Genomic DNA, 14591 nt, shown 5'->3' on the forward strand with positions numbered 1-14591 from the left:
AAAAAGCCTGATACGGGTGGTCTGAAACACCTGGTATACCGGTATTTATAAAGATTGGTATATTTATAAAGATAATTTAATAATTTATAGAGTAAAAAATTTTCTGGAAGCTGGGTGGGCTCTTATTCCATTTAACCACTCAATTCTGAAGCAAAATTAATGGGTTAAGACTTAGACAGCAACCTCTATTTTTCCTTTCTTTTCCTCTACTTTATACTCATTTTCCTCTCTATTTTCTGCGCTACTTTCCCACTGTTTTCTCCTTACCTTCCCTTCGATTTTCTTCCCTTTTTCTTCTATTTTGTTTTCTATTTTTTTCTCGATTTTTCTCTATTATCTCCTCTATACTTCCTCTATTTTATTCATTATTTTTCCTTTCATTTCTCTTCTACTTCTCCTCTACTTTTCCCTCTAATTTATCCTCCATTTTCGCCTCAATTTTCCGTCTATATTCTCCACAAATGTTCTCTCTATTATCTCTTCAAGCCTTCCTCTTTTATTTACCTTCATTTTTTTCTATTTTCCCAATTAATTTCTTCTCTATTTTCCCTTTAATTTTCATTCTAATTTTCCTCCCTTGACTTATCAAATTTCTCACTCTTTCTTCTTTATTTTTCCTTTACATTTTTCTCTATTTTCCCCTCAATTTTCCCACCTTTCCCATCAATTTCCACCTGTATCTTCACTGAAATTTCTGCTATATTTTACCTCTTCCAATCTCTGTTTCAGTCTATTATCTCCTCTATTTTCTGCTGTATTTTCCTCTCTAATTTTTTCCTCTATATCCCTTTTTTCTTCTATTATCTCTATGTCTCATCTATTTTCTCTCTGTCTTCTTCTGTATTTTCCTCTATGTTCTTCTCTGTATTTCCTCTATTTCGTCCTGCAGTTTCTTCTCTATTTCTTCCTCCATTTTCCCTATATTTTCTCCCCTACTTTCCCTCTAATTTCTTTATGTTTCCTATAATTTCTCTATTTTTCCTCCATTTTCTCTATCTCCTTCTTGATTTTTCTGCATTTTTCTTCTCCATTTTCACCTCAATTTTCCCTTTATTTTCTCCTCTACTTTTGCTCTATTTTCTTTTCTTTCTCGATTGTCTAATATTTCTCCTCTAATTTGTCGTCTATTTTCTCGTCTCCTATATTTTCTGCTCTATTTGCCTCCACATTTCCTATATTTCACCTCTATTTTTCTCCTATATTTTCTATTATATTTTTCCTCCAGTTGATCCTCAATTTTCTCCTATACTTTCCTTCTATTTTTCCTTTAATTCAAAAATTTTCCTAAATTTTCAAAATTGAAAAAATTGACAAAATTTTGAAATTTTTTTAAATTAAAAAATTTAAATTTCTTCAAATATTTTCAAAATTTAAAAAATTCAAAATTTTCTAAATTCAAGTAAATTAAAAAATTTCCTAAAATCTTCAATATTTTAAAAATTTTACGAAAATTTTCTAAAATTCAAAAATATTTCAACTGTTTTAAAAAAATTATCACAATTCAGAAATTTTTCCAAATTCTCAAGAATTTCTAAATTTTCAATCATTCAAAATTAAAAAAAAAAAATTAATTGAAAAAATGTTCATAATTTTCAAAGTAAAAAAATTTGACAATTTAAAAAAATCTTTCAGGTCTAAAAAATCTTCAAAATCCAAAAAAAAAATTCAAAATTTTAAAAAATTTTAATTTCAAAAATTTCAAAATTTCGAAGATCTTTAAAATTCAAAGAAATTTCAAAATTTAAAAATATTTAAAAATTCCAAACTTTTCGAAAATTTACAAAAAAATCAAAATGTTCAAGAATTTAAAAAAAATTAAAAATTTTCGAAATTGAAAAAAAATTAAAAGAATTTTGAAATTTTCAAAGTTCAAAAAATTAAAGAAATCAAAATTTAAAAAAATTCAAGATTTTCAAAAATTTTCAAATATCTTTCAAAATTCAAAACAATTTTAAAACTTTCAAAATTTTCAAATATTTTCTGACATTTTCAAAATTAAAAATTTCGAAAATTTCAAAATTTCCAATGAATAATTTGAAAAATTTTCAATTTCAAAAAGTTCCAAAATATTTCAAAATTTAAAAAAATTTAAATTTCAACCAATTAAAAAACTTTTCAAAATTTTTTGAAATTCAAAATTTGTTCACAATTTTCAAGAATTTAGAAAATTTTCAAGATTAAAAAAATGTCTAAATTTCAACTATTTAAAAAAATATTAAAAATTCTTCAAATTTCAAAATTTTTTCAAAATTCTTCAAAATTGACATTTTTCAAAATTCTCAAAAATTTCTGAATTTTCAAAAAAATGTTCGAAGTTCAAAAAACTTCAAAACATTTTCTAAATTGAAAAAAATTTAAAAATTTTCAAATACTTTCAAAACGTTTAAAAATTTTCAATAATTTTCAAACATTTTCAGAAATTTTAAAAATTCCAAAATATTTTTCCAAATTTTGATTTCTCCCTACTTTTCTTCTAATTTTTTCTCTATTCCCTGCCCTATTTTCCCTCAATTTTCACCTGTATTTACCTGGAGCATCGTGTGGGACATGGACATTATGCTGGGGTCTGCGGAAAGAACTGTGTGCGCTTCGTTGGCCAGCTGAACGTGTGGAACCATGGCGAAGGGACCGAGACAACTGACGGAACCGACTTAAAGTTGTTTGCTGAGGTGCTGAGCTTTGCTGTGACTGGAAATCCAAAAGCGCCTGGATAACTTGGTCCAATGTGTTGGGGTCACTTAGCGGCGAGGTTCCTCCTGCGTTCACACCACTCGTCCTGTGACTGCGACCACTTCCGAATCCATACATGTGACTTACCTAGAAACACAAGTTCGACAAGATGTAAGTAATTTTCTCAATTTTCTTATCTGTAGAAAATTACTGTAAATAGGCTAGTACGGATATTGAGGAAGGGGGAAGTAGCGACATAAATTACATTACATGAAAAACAATTAAAATTAATTCAATTAAGATAAATTAAATTAAAGTACATCAAATTAAAATAAAATACAGAAATTAAATATAAATAAAATTGCTAAAATTAAACGAATTAAAAGACAATAAAATTAATTTAAATTAATCAAAAGAAATAAAATTTAAACAAAATGAATTATATAAAAATAAAATGTTGTTGAAATAAATTAAAAATTCCGAATTCAAAAAATTGAAAATTAAAAAAAATGCATTTTGAAAAATTCTAAATCCGTTAAACTCCAAAATTCGACAAATTTAATATTCTGTTTCCTCTACTTTCCCTCCATTTGCCCTCTATTTTTTCGTTTTCTTCCCTGCTTTCTTTTTTTCTCTTCTATATTTTCCTACACTTCTCTATTTCTTTCTCTTCTATCCTCTACATTCTTCTGTATTTCCTTCTCTATTTTTTTACTGTTTGCTGTTCTATTTTCTTCTGGACTTTCTTCTCTATTTTCTCCTAAAGTTTTCTATTCCAGTTTTTCTCTCTACTTTCTCCCTTATTGTCCGTCTATTTTCCCTCTAATTCCTCGTCCATTTTCATCTCTAATATCTCCTTTATTTTCTTCTCTACTTCCCTTCTAATTTCCTCTATATTATCTTCTCTATTTTCCTTCTCATTTACCCTTTATTTTTCGTTTCTTTTCCTCTACTTTATGCTCATTTTCCTCTCTATTTTCTGCGCTACTTTCCCACTGTTTTCTCCTTACCTTTCCTTCGATTTTCTTCCCTTTTTCTTCTATTTTGTTTTCTATTTTTTCTCGATTTTTCTCTATTATCTCCTCTGTACTTCCCCTATTCTCTTCATTACTTTTCCTCTCATTTCTCTTCTACTTCTCCTCTACTTTTCCCACTAATTTATCCTCCATTTTCGCCTCAATTTTCCGTCTATATTCTCCACAAATGTTCTCTCTATTATCTCTTCAAGGTTTCCCCTTTTTTGCCTTCATTTTTTTCCATTTTCTCCAATAATTTCTCCTCTATTTTCCCTATAATTTCCCTTCTAATTTTCCTGTATTGACTTATCAAATTTCTCTCTCTTTCTTCTTTATTTTTGCTTTAGATTCGTCTCTATTTCCTGCTCTATTTTCCCCTCAATTTCCCACCTTTCCCATCAATTTCCTTCTGTATTTTCACTGATATTTCTGCTATGTTCTTCCTCTCTGATTTTTTCCTGTATATCCTTTTTTTTCTTCTATTATCTCTATGTCTCATCTCTTTTCTCTCTGTCTTCTTCTGTATTCTCCTCTATGTTCTCTGTATTTCCTCTATTTTCTGTCCTCCAATTTCCCTATATTTTCTCGTCTACTTTCCCTCTAATTTCTTTATTTTCCTATAATTTCTCTATTTTCCTTTATATTCTCTATCTCCTTGATTTTCATCCCTTTTTCTTCTCCATTTTCACCTCAATTTTCCCTTTATTTTCTCCTCTCCATATCATTCTCTATTTTCTCTTTATTTTCTCCTCTACTTTTCCTCTATTTTCTTTTCTTTCTCGATTTTCTAATATTTCTACTCTACTTTGTCGTCTATTTTCTCGTCTCCTATATTTTCTGCTCTGTTTGCCTCTACATTTCCTATATTTCACCTCTATTTATCTCCTATATTTTCTATTATATTTTTCCTCCAGTTGATCCTCAATTTTCTCCTCTACTTCCCCTCTATTTTTCTTTTAGTTCAAAAATTTTCCTAAATTTTCAAAATTGAAAAAAAATGTCAAAATATTGAACATTTTTAAAATAAAAAAATTCAAAATTTTCAAAATTAAAAAAAAAATCAAAATTTTAAAAATTCAAGTAAATTTCAAAATTTCCAAAATCTTCAATATTTTCAAAAGTTTACGAAAATTTTCTAAAATTAAAAAATTCAAAATTTCGACTATAAAAAAATTATCAAAATTAAAAAATGTTTCCTAATTTTCAAGAATTATAAAATTTTAAAATTTTCAATCACCCAAATTTAAAAAAAAATTAAATTGAAAAAATGTTCATAATTTTCAAAATATAAAACAATTTAACGATTTTAAAAAATCTTCAGTTCTAAAAAATCTTCAAAATTCTATAAACAATTTTAAAAATTTCAAAAATTTTAATTTCAAAAACTTAAATATTTTCAAATATCTCAGAAATTAAAAAAATTTTCAAAATTTGAGAAAATTAAAAAAAAATAATAAAAAATTTTCAAATATTTTCTGACATTTTTAAAATTAAATATTTAAAAAATTTCAAAATTTTCAGCAATGAAATATTTGAAAAATTTTCATTTTCAAAAATTTCCAAAATTAAGCGCGTATACGGGTAAGCACAAAGGTTAAGCATGTACACTGGTACGCACGAAGATTAAGCACGCAAATTGGTACGCACGAAGGTTTTGGAAAGTCAAAATTACCATTTTTTGAAAAATTGCCGACGTCTACGGTCCATATGCCTGGGGGCAGAGGGCTGTGCCTTGTACTACGGATGGAGTTCGAGGAGCTCTGTTTTCTATCTCACTACACATGCGACGGAGTTTTGCCGGCAAGAATGCTGGGGGAATAGAGGTTCAAAGCCTTGGTATTTTTTTCTCTATAATCAGCTTGTGTTCGGGATTCCCAATTTGATTCTATCGTGAACGAAGTAAGTCAACGGGTAATACACTACCGCATCCCTTTCCTCCATATCGCCATTATTTCCGGAGATTAGAGACAAACATTTTAGGCAGTCAGAAAAAAGTCTAGAACGGATTTGCTCGATTTTATTGGTGATTACTAGTAAACAGGAGGGGATGCTTCAGTTGAAAGGGCGGGTTTGTGAGTTCATTCTCCTTGTGTAGAGAAAAGTCTGTTTTGGGAAGCCAAAATGACCTTCTTTTAATTTGCCGGCATCTACCGTCCATATGTCTGGGGGCAGAGGGTTGTCCTTTGCACTACAGATAGAATTCGAGGAGCTCTATTCGCTCTACTTATCAGATTTGTTCTCACTACACATGCGGCGAAGTTATGGCGGCAAGTATAGGCTTGGTATTTCTTTCTCGAAAATCAGCTTGTGTTCGCGATTTCCAATTTGATGCTATCGTGACCGACGTAAATCAAGGGGGAATACAACGCCGCATCCCGTTCCTCGATATCGCCATTATTTCCGGAGATTGGAGACTGATTGTGTTGAGGGAAAACCCAGGAAAAATCCTCAATCAGATAACTTTGCCACAACAGGGTATCGAACCCGGGCCATCTGGTTTCACGGCTAGACGCGCTAACCATTACTCCACAGGTGTGGACTGATTTAAATTAAAATAAATACAATTAAATATAAATTTTAATTGAATAAAATAATGTAATATTAATCTAATTTAAAATGAGCAGAAGTGAATTGAAACGAATTGAATTAATTTAATGTCAAATAAAATGAATTGAATAAATTAAATAATATACACTTATAAAAAATTATTTGATTAACAATATTTTCACCGTTACAATTACACATATATAAAACTAAATATAAACATTTACATAGAGTTAATACATTTTACAGGAGAAAAAGTTCGTCCAAACGGCTGGACTCTGGAAGAGTACCCAAAACGCTCATTGCATTTCCGCGTTGAATAGCAATACTTAAGCGTTGATGCAAATAAGTAGTGCAACGGCGATCACCAGTAATGGAGATCAAAATTTGGCCGATTTGAGATAACGAAACTTTAGCGTCATGACTCCAAGGACCGAAGGTCTCCACAGCAAAGGGGACAAAGATATAATTGTCTAAAAGATTAGCATATTTATTGACTTTCTTCTTCACGGCTAATTCAGCAGCAGATGCTGCGCGTCTGGAGGTATTCGGCAAGTGAGATGGAGCTAGAGTGTCAACGCAAGTTGAGTCCCGAATTAAAGATTTTCCTCTAGATCATGGAATTAAAGTGAGACCATCGGGTCGTTTACCATCCGCCCGACTAATACCTGGTGGTTCCAAAAGAGACGGGATGCCACAAGAAGTCAGAGATCTTTTAATGATATCACTGAGTGATGTATGTCTGGGAATGCGACCCTTGCTCCTCGCACAGCTGAGTGCATGATGGCCGTGGTGTGGCTGGCAGAGTTTACAACCAAGGCGTAAAGCCATTGCGATTTTAAAGGATGTGCTATCTATTAGGGTGCCGATGTGAGGAGAAGGTAATGCGTGTAACCAAGCTCCAGACTCACTCTCTTGAAGAGCTAGGAGACGTGCAATGTCTTGTTCGGATTTTAAAGAAGAAAGGAGTTTATCTAAAATTTTTTGGGAATAGATAACGTCCTACTGTTTTTGAAATTCAGGATGGGCAGGAGGATGAGTGCTTTGTGAGGAAGTATATCAACTTGTCAGAGCATCACCCACATGACAGATTTCAGCTGCATCACTGTAATGAAGTGAAATAAATTAAATTATAATGTGTTAAATTAAAATGAAATAAATTAAAACAAAGTAACAAAATTTAAAAACTAATATAAAACAAAGTAGCCTATAATAATTTAGAATCAAAGTATAGTAATTAAATTACATTTTATTTATTTAAATAAAATATTACATAAACTTAATTTAAATAATATAAAATTAAATTGAAGTAGAATAGATTAAAATATATTAAAATTAAATTAAATCAATTAAGAAAATAATAAAATTAAATTAAAATATTATACTAAAATAAATTAAATTAAACTGAAACAATTTAAATAAAAAAATAAAAAGAAATAAAATGAAACTTAGAATCAATTATCACAATTTCAACAATTCAAAATTGAAGAAAGTGAGAATTTTCCAAATTTCTATAAAAAATTAAAAATTTTCAAAAGTAAGGAAATTGGAATTTAAAAAAATAGAAAAACCAAACCTCAGAATTTCCAGTTGAATTTCAGAAATTCACTCCGTAGTCACTCTCCATTCCCTCCCGATTCTCTCTGTGATCACTCTTTGATCACTGTCGATTCACACCAGTCACAATATTTACACCAGAGTCACCCTCGATTCAATCTTAGATCACTCTTGAGTACTTCTCGATTCATACCCGAATTATTCTCGATTCACTCTCAGATCATTTTCGAGCGAATCTCGATTCAATCCCGAGACACTCTCATTCCATTCCCGATTAAATTCTCGATTTACTCTCATTCTCCATTCACTCCCCCGTCACTCTTACATCACTCTCCAACTCCCGAGTCACATTTAGATCACTCCCGAGTCAGCCTGATTCACTTCCGGGTCACCACTCAAGTTACTCCGAGCCACTCCAGGATCACACTCGATTTACCCACCGATTCACTCCCGCTTCATTCCATATTCACTCCCCAGACACTGCCAAGTCACCTACGATTCACTCCCGGGTCATACACGTTTCACCACCCGATTCACTCCCGGGTCACAACCATGTCAGTCCCGATTCATACAATATTTACTCCCGAGTCACTCCTAGTCATTCCCGATGAGCTCTGATAAAATCCCTAGAACTTCCGAATCACACACTAATCACTCCCGGTTCATTCCCCAATCACTTCCGAGTCGCTCCCGATTCACGCCAATTATAATCCCGAGTCACTACAGATTCACACCGATTCACTCTGAATCACACCGTAGTCACTCGCGATTCAATCGCTAGCCACTCCTAAATTACAACTTTGTCACTCCTTATTCACTCCCGATTAATTAATTTCCAAATCACTCCCGTGTCACTATTGAGTCACTAACCAGTTACCCCAGATACAATGCCGAGTCACTCCAGATTCACTCCGCAGTCTCGAGTAGCTCCAGATTCTTTACCATGTCAGTCCCGTTTCAGACCATATTTACTTCTGAGTCACTTCCTAGTTACGATTCAGCCCATTCACCCCTTAATCACTCCCGGTTCACTCTCGATTCACTACCGTCTCACTACCGACTCAGTCTCTAGTCACTTCCGATTCACTCCCTAGTCACTCTAAATTTACACCTTTGTCACTCCAGAATAAATTCCGAAATCACACCCGTGTCACTACTCAGTCACTACCGAGTTACCCCAGACACAATCACGAATCACCAATTCACTCCCCAGTCATGATTCACTCTCAGTTCACTCCTGATTCACTCCCTAATCACGCCCGATTCACTTCCTAGTCACTTCCGATTCCCTCACAAGTCACTCCCTAGTAACTCCGTTAGTGAATCGGTAGTGACTGTGAATCGGGAGCGAATGTGGAGTGAATCGGGAGTGACTAATGGGTGTGACTAAGGAGTGAATCGGGAGTGGATAGGGAGCGGATCGGGAGTGATTGGATTACATATGTAATCCACACGGATTTGGATTACATATGTAATCCGTCCATAATTGGGTTACATATGTAATCCACACAGATTTGGATTACGTATGTAATCCATCCAAAATTGGATTACGTATGTAATCCATACATAATTGGATTACATTATGTAATCCACGTATTTGGATCACATATATTACATAATTATGTAATCCGTCCATAATTGGATTACATATGTAATCCACACATTTGCATTACGTACGTAAACTGTCCATAATTGGATTGCACATGTAATCCACACACATTTGGATTACATATGTAATCCACATAGATTTGGATTACATATGTAATCCGTCCATAATTGGATTACGAATGTAATCCACACAGATTTGGATTACATATGTAATCCATCCATAATTGGATTACGTTTGTAATCCATCCATAATTGGATTACGTTTGTAATCCATCCATAATTGGATTATATATGTAATCCACGTATTTGGATTACATATGTAATCCACAAAGATTTGGATTACATTGTAATCCATCCATAATTGGATTACACATGTAATCCACGCAGATTTGGATTACATATGTACACCACTATAAAAACATACTCCTACAGAAAAAAAGTCTGTTACATCCAAACACTCCAGATAACGGCTAACTGTAACACGAAAGGATGTGTCAACTTATTCAGCAGTGGATTACATTTGTCTTCCACTGACAGTCCGATTACGTATGTGATCCATATACTCTCTGTTTCTGTTAGAACACAGTACGCATGATCAGTAATCCAAGTTTCAGTTATAGCACACAACCTATGTTCAGTAGTCGAAGTTCTAGTTTTAAGAAATTAAATAAATTCAAATAAATCAAATTAAAATAAATATATTAAGATAACATATATTAAAGTAACATATAATATATAATAAATTATATTAAAATGAATTAAAATTTAAATTGAAAGTGAGAGAGAGAAATCGTCCGGCCTTAATGAAGAGTGACCACAAGGATCCGCAAATTAATAGCAAATAAATATATTCACTCCCCATTCAATCTCGATTTATTCACGATTCACTACCCCAGTCACTCCGTTTCACTCCCGAGCCGCTATAGATTTCCGATTCAATCCCATGTAACTCCCCATTCCCGCTCGATTCACTCTCGGTTCACTCACGACTCCTTCCCAGCTCGTTTCCGAGTCAGTCCCAGGGCTTTATCTGAGTCGCTCAAGATTCACTCCCAATTCACACAGAAGTCAATCTCGATTTAGTCCCGAGTCGCTCCCGAATCACTCTCGTCCACTTCTGTGTCACTTCCCATTCACTCTCGAGTCACTCCCGTGTAAGAAACATCCTAGCCATTCCAGAATCACTCCATCCTCTTGATTCTTTCCCCAGTAACTCCCACATTACTTGAGTCATTGCCGAATAACTCCTGATTCAAATCCAAGTCACTCCTGATGCAATCCCGAGTAACTCCTGAATCACTCCCGAGTAACCCATTCACTCCTGAGTCACACATTACACACTCCCGAGTTACTACTGATAAACTCTCGAATCACTCCCGATTCACACCCGAGTCACTCATATAATCACTAGTCTCTCCTGATTCACACCCGAATCACTCATATAATCCCGAGTCACTGACTCACTACCGAGTCATTTCTTATTCACTCACATGTCACATGTCACTACCGAGACACTTCTAATTCACTCCCAAGTCGCTCCTGATTTACTCCCAAGTTACTCCTGATTCACTTCCCAGTCACTCCCTGTTCATCCTCCAGTCACTACTCATTCACTCCGTCAATCCTGATTCACTCCCGATTCTAACCCAAGTCGTTCCTGATTAAGTCACAAGTCTGTCCCGATTCAATCCCCAATCACTTCTGATTCACTCCCAGTCACACCTGATTCATTCCCAGTCACTCCTGATTCACACGCAGTCACTACTGATTCACTCCCAGTCACTCATTCACTCTAGAGTTGGTCCTGGTTTACTTCCGAGCCACTCCCTACACACGATTCACTCCTCAGTCACACCATATTCACTCCCAGTCACTCCTTATCCCAAGTCGCTACAGCTTTATTCTCAAGTAACTCCCTGTTCACTCAACAGTAACTACATATTCACTCCCAGTCACTCCTGATTCACTCCCAAGTCGCTCCTGATTTCATCCCGTTACTCCTGATTCATTCCTTCACTCCCCAGTCACTCCATATTCACCTCCAGTAACCCATTCCCTTCCAGTCACTCTCAGACACTTATTCACTCCCAGGCACTCCCAGCCAATCATTCACTCCAAGTCACTCCTCATTTACTCTTTATTTACTCATCGTTCAATCCCAGTCATTCATTAACTCCCAGGCACGCCTCTTTCACTCCGTATTCACTTCCATTCATTCTTCATTCACTCCAAGTCACTCACAGTCACACCAATTTCACTCCCAGTCACTCCTTCACTCGCAGTCACTCATTCGCTCCGAGTCACTCACGCCCAGTCACTCATTCACTTCCAGTAGATATTCATTCACTCCCAGTCACTCTTCGTTCACTCCCAGTCACTACTCATTCACTCCCAGTCACTCATCATTCGCTCCCAGTCACTACTCATTCACTCCCAGTCACTACTCATTCACTCCCAGTCACTCATCATTCGCTCCCAGTCACTCCTATTTCACTCCCAATCACTCTCACTCCCAGCCACTCATTCACTCCTAGTCACTCCTCATCCAATCCCAGTAAACCCTTATTCACTCCGTCACACCTCGTTCACTCCCAGCCAACCCTCGTTCACTCCCAGCCACCCCTCGTTCACTCCCATCCAATCATTCACTCCCAGTCACTTCTCATTTACTCTCTACTCACTCCTCGTTAAATCCCAGTCATTCATTCACTCCGTATTCACTCCCAGTCACTCTTCATTCACTCCCCGTTCACTCCCAGTCAATTCTGGTTCACTTTCAGTCAATCCTCTTTCACTCCCAGTCACTCCTCTTTCACTCCCAATCACTCAATCGCTCCCAGTCTCTCATAGGCTCCCAGTCACTCTCACTCCTGGTCATTCATTCACTCCTAATAAAACACTTCATTCAGTTCTGGTCACTCCCCGTTCACTTCTAGTCACTCCTCGTTAAATCCCAATCACTCATACACTCGGTCACTGCTCATTCAATCCCTGTCACTCATAATTCACTACCAGTCACTCCTCATCCACTCCCAGCATAGCCTCATCCACACCGAGTCACTCCTCGTTCACTTCCAGTCACTCTTTATGCACCCCGTCACTCCTCATTCTCACCAAACCGCTCCTCACTCAACCCCAGTCACTCATTACTCACTCTTAGTCACTCTTCAATCATCAGTCACACATAATTCACTCCTAGTCACTCCTCATTCACTTAGTCACTCCTCATTCACTCATAGTCACTCCTCGTTCAATCCCAGCCATTCATTCACACTCGGCCACTCCCCATTCACTCCCTGTCACTCATAATTCACTCCCAGTCACTCCCCACCCACACCGAGTCACTCCTCATTCACACCGAGCCACTCGTCGTACACTTCCAGTCACTCTTCATTCACCCATAGTCACTCCTCATTCACTACAAGCCGCTCCTCATTCACTCTCAGTCACTCATCATTCACTCTCAGTCATTCTTCATTAACTCCCAGTCACTCATCATTCACTCCCCATTTACACCCAGTCACACATTATTCACTACCTGTCACGCCTCGTTCACTCCTAGTCCACTCATCAGTCACTCCCCATCACTCCTAATTCACTCCAAGTCCTCATTCACTCCGAATCGTTCCTGATTCACTCTCCAGTCACTCCTAATTCGCTCCCAACTCAGTCATGATTTAGTTTATACTCGCTCCAGGTTCACTGACGAGTCACTCCCTGCACACCCGATTCACTCTTCAGTCACTCCTTACTCCACTCCAAAATCACAATACCTCACCAATTTTTCAAAACTTCCAGTCTCAAAATTTCAAAATTCAAGAAAATTCAAAATTACTCAAAATTGAAAAATATCCAATTTTCAAAATCCAAATCGAAAGCTTTTGAAATACACAAAAATTTTAAATTTTCAAAATTCAGAAAAATTAAAAAATTTTCACAATTCAAAAAAATTATTTGAAAATTAAAAAAAATTTCAAAATAAAAAAAAATTCAAAATTAAAATAAAATTAAAAAATTTTCATAGTTAAAAAAATTTCAAAATTTTCAAAATTCCAAAAATTTTCATAATTTTACTTTTGGAAATTCTGAAATTATTTTTCAATTTTGAAAAATTTTGAAATTTTTTTCAATATTGAAAATTTTTCAAATTTTTTTTTTGAGTTTTCAAATTATTTTTTTGAATTATGAAAATTTTTAAATTTTTCTGAATTTTGAAAATTTAAATTTTTTTGTGTATTTCAAAAGCTTTCGATTTGGATTTTGAAAAACATTGAAAATTTTGGAAATTTTTAATTTTTTTATTTAAAAAATTTTTGAAAATTCTGAAAATTTTTGGAATTTTTTTCAATTTCGAAATTATTGGTATTTTGAAAAATTTTCAAAACAAAAAAAATTAAAAATCGAAACATTTTCAAAACCAACGAATTTCAAAAATTTTCAAAATTGAAAAAAATTTCAAAATTAAAATTATGAAAATTTTTGTAATTTTGAAAATTTTGAAATTTTTTAATTATGAAAATTTTTTTTTTAATTTTGACAATTTTTCAATTTAAAAATATTTTTGAATTTTGAAGTTTTAAATTTTTTTTAATTTTGAAAATTTTAAAATTCATGTCTATTTCGAAAGCTTTCGATTAGGATTTTGAAAAATATTGAAAATTTTGGAAATTTCGAAATTTTTTTATTTAAATTTTTTTTGGATTTTAAAAAATTTTGGAATTTATTTTTAATTTCGTAATTATTGGTATTTTGCAAATTTTGAATGTTTTTAATTTTGAAAAATTTTGAGTTGTTTTTAATTTTGAAAAATTTAATTTTTTTTTAATTTTAAAAATTGTTTAATTTCGAAAATTTTTTAAATTTCATCTGAATTTTGAAATTTATTTTTCAATATTAAAATTTTTTAATTTTTTCTGAATTTTGAAAATTTTCAGATTTTTCATTTTGAAGTGTCAGTATGGATTTTGAAAAATTTTAAAAATTTTTGGAAATTTCGAAACTTTTTGAATTAAAAAATTTTTTGACATTCGGAAATTTTTTCTGACTGAAAAATTTTGGAATTTTTTTAAATTTCGAAAATTTTTTAATATTCAAAAATTGAAATTCGTTTCAATTTTGAAAATTTTTTTTGAATTTTGAAAATTTTTAAATTTTTTCTGAATTTTGAAAATATCGATTTTTTTCTTAATTTTTAAA

At 33.5% G+C, this 14591-nt stretch overlaps 1 protein-coding gene across 1 annotated transcript in view; it reads right to left on the bottom strand.

Annotated features, from left to right (window-relative positions):
- LOC138703700 (uncharacterized) overlaps positions 1-14591 on the bottom strand; it is a gene marked incomplete at its 5' end in the record, with an annotated part of 222235 nt that overhangs the window by 14512 nt on the left and 193132 nt on the right. Inside the window, 1 exon segment of the mRNA XM_069831801.1 lies at positions 2529-2817. Coding sequence (XP_069687902.1) covers positions 2529-2817 — 289 coding nt within the window.

The sequence above is a fragment of the Periplaneta americana genome, chromosome 7 (genome assembly GCF_040183065.1).
Source record: "Periplaneta americana isolate PAMFEO1 chromosome 7, P.americana_PAMFEO1_priV1, whole genome shotgun sequence".
Classification (NCBI taxonomy): Eukaryota; Metazoa; Arthropoda; class Insecta; order Blattodea; family Blattidae; genus Periplaneta; species Periplaneta americana.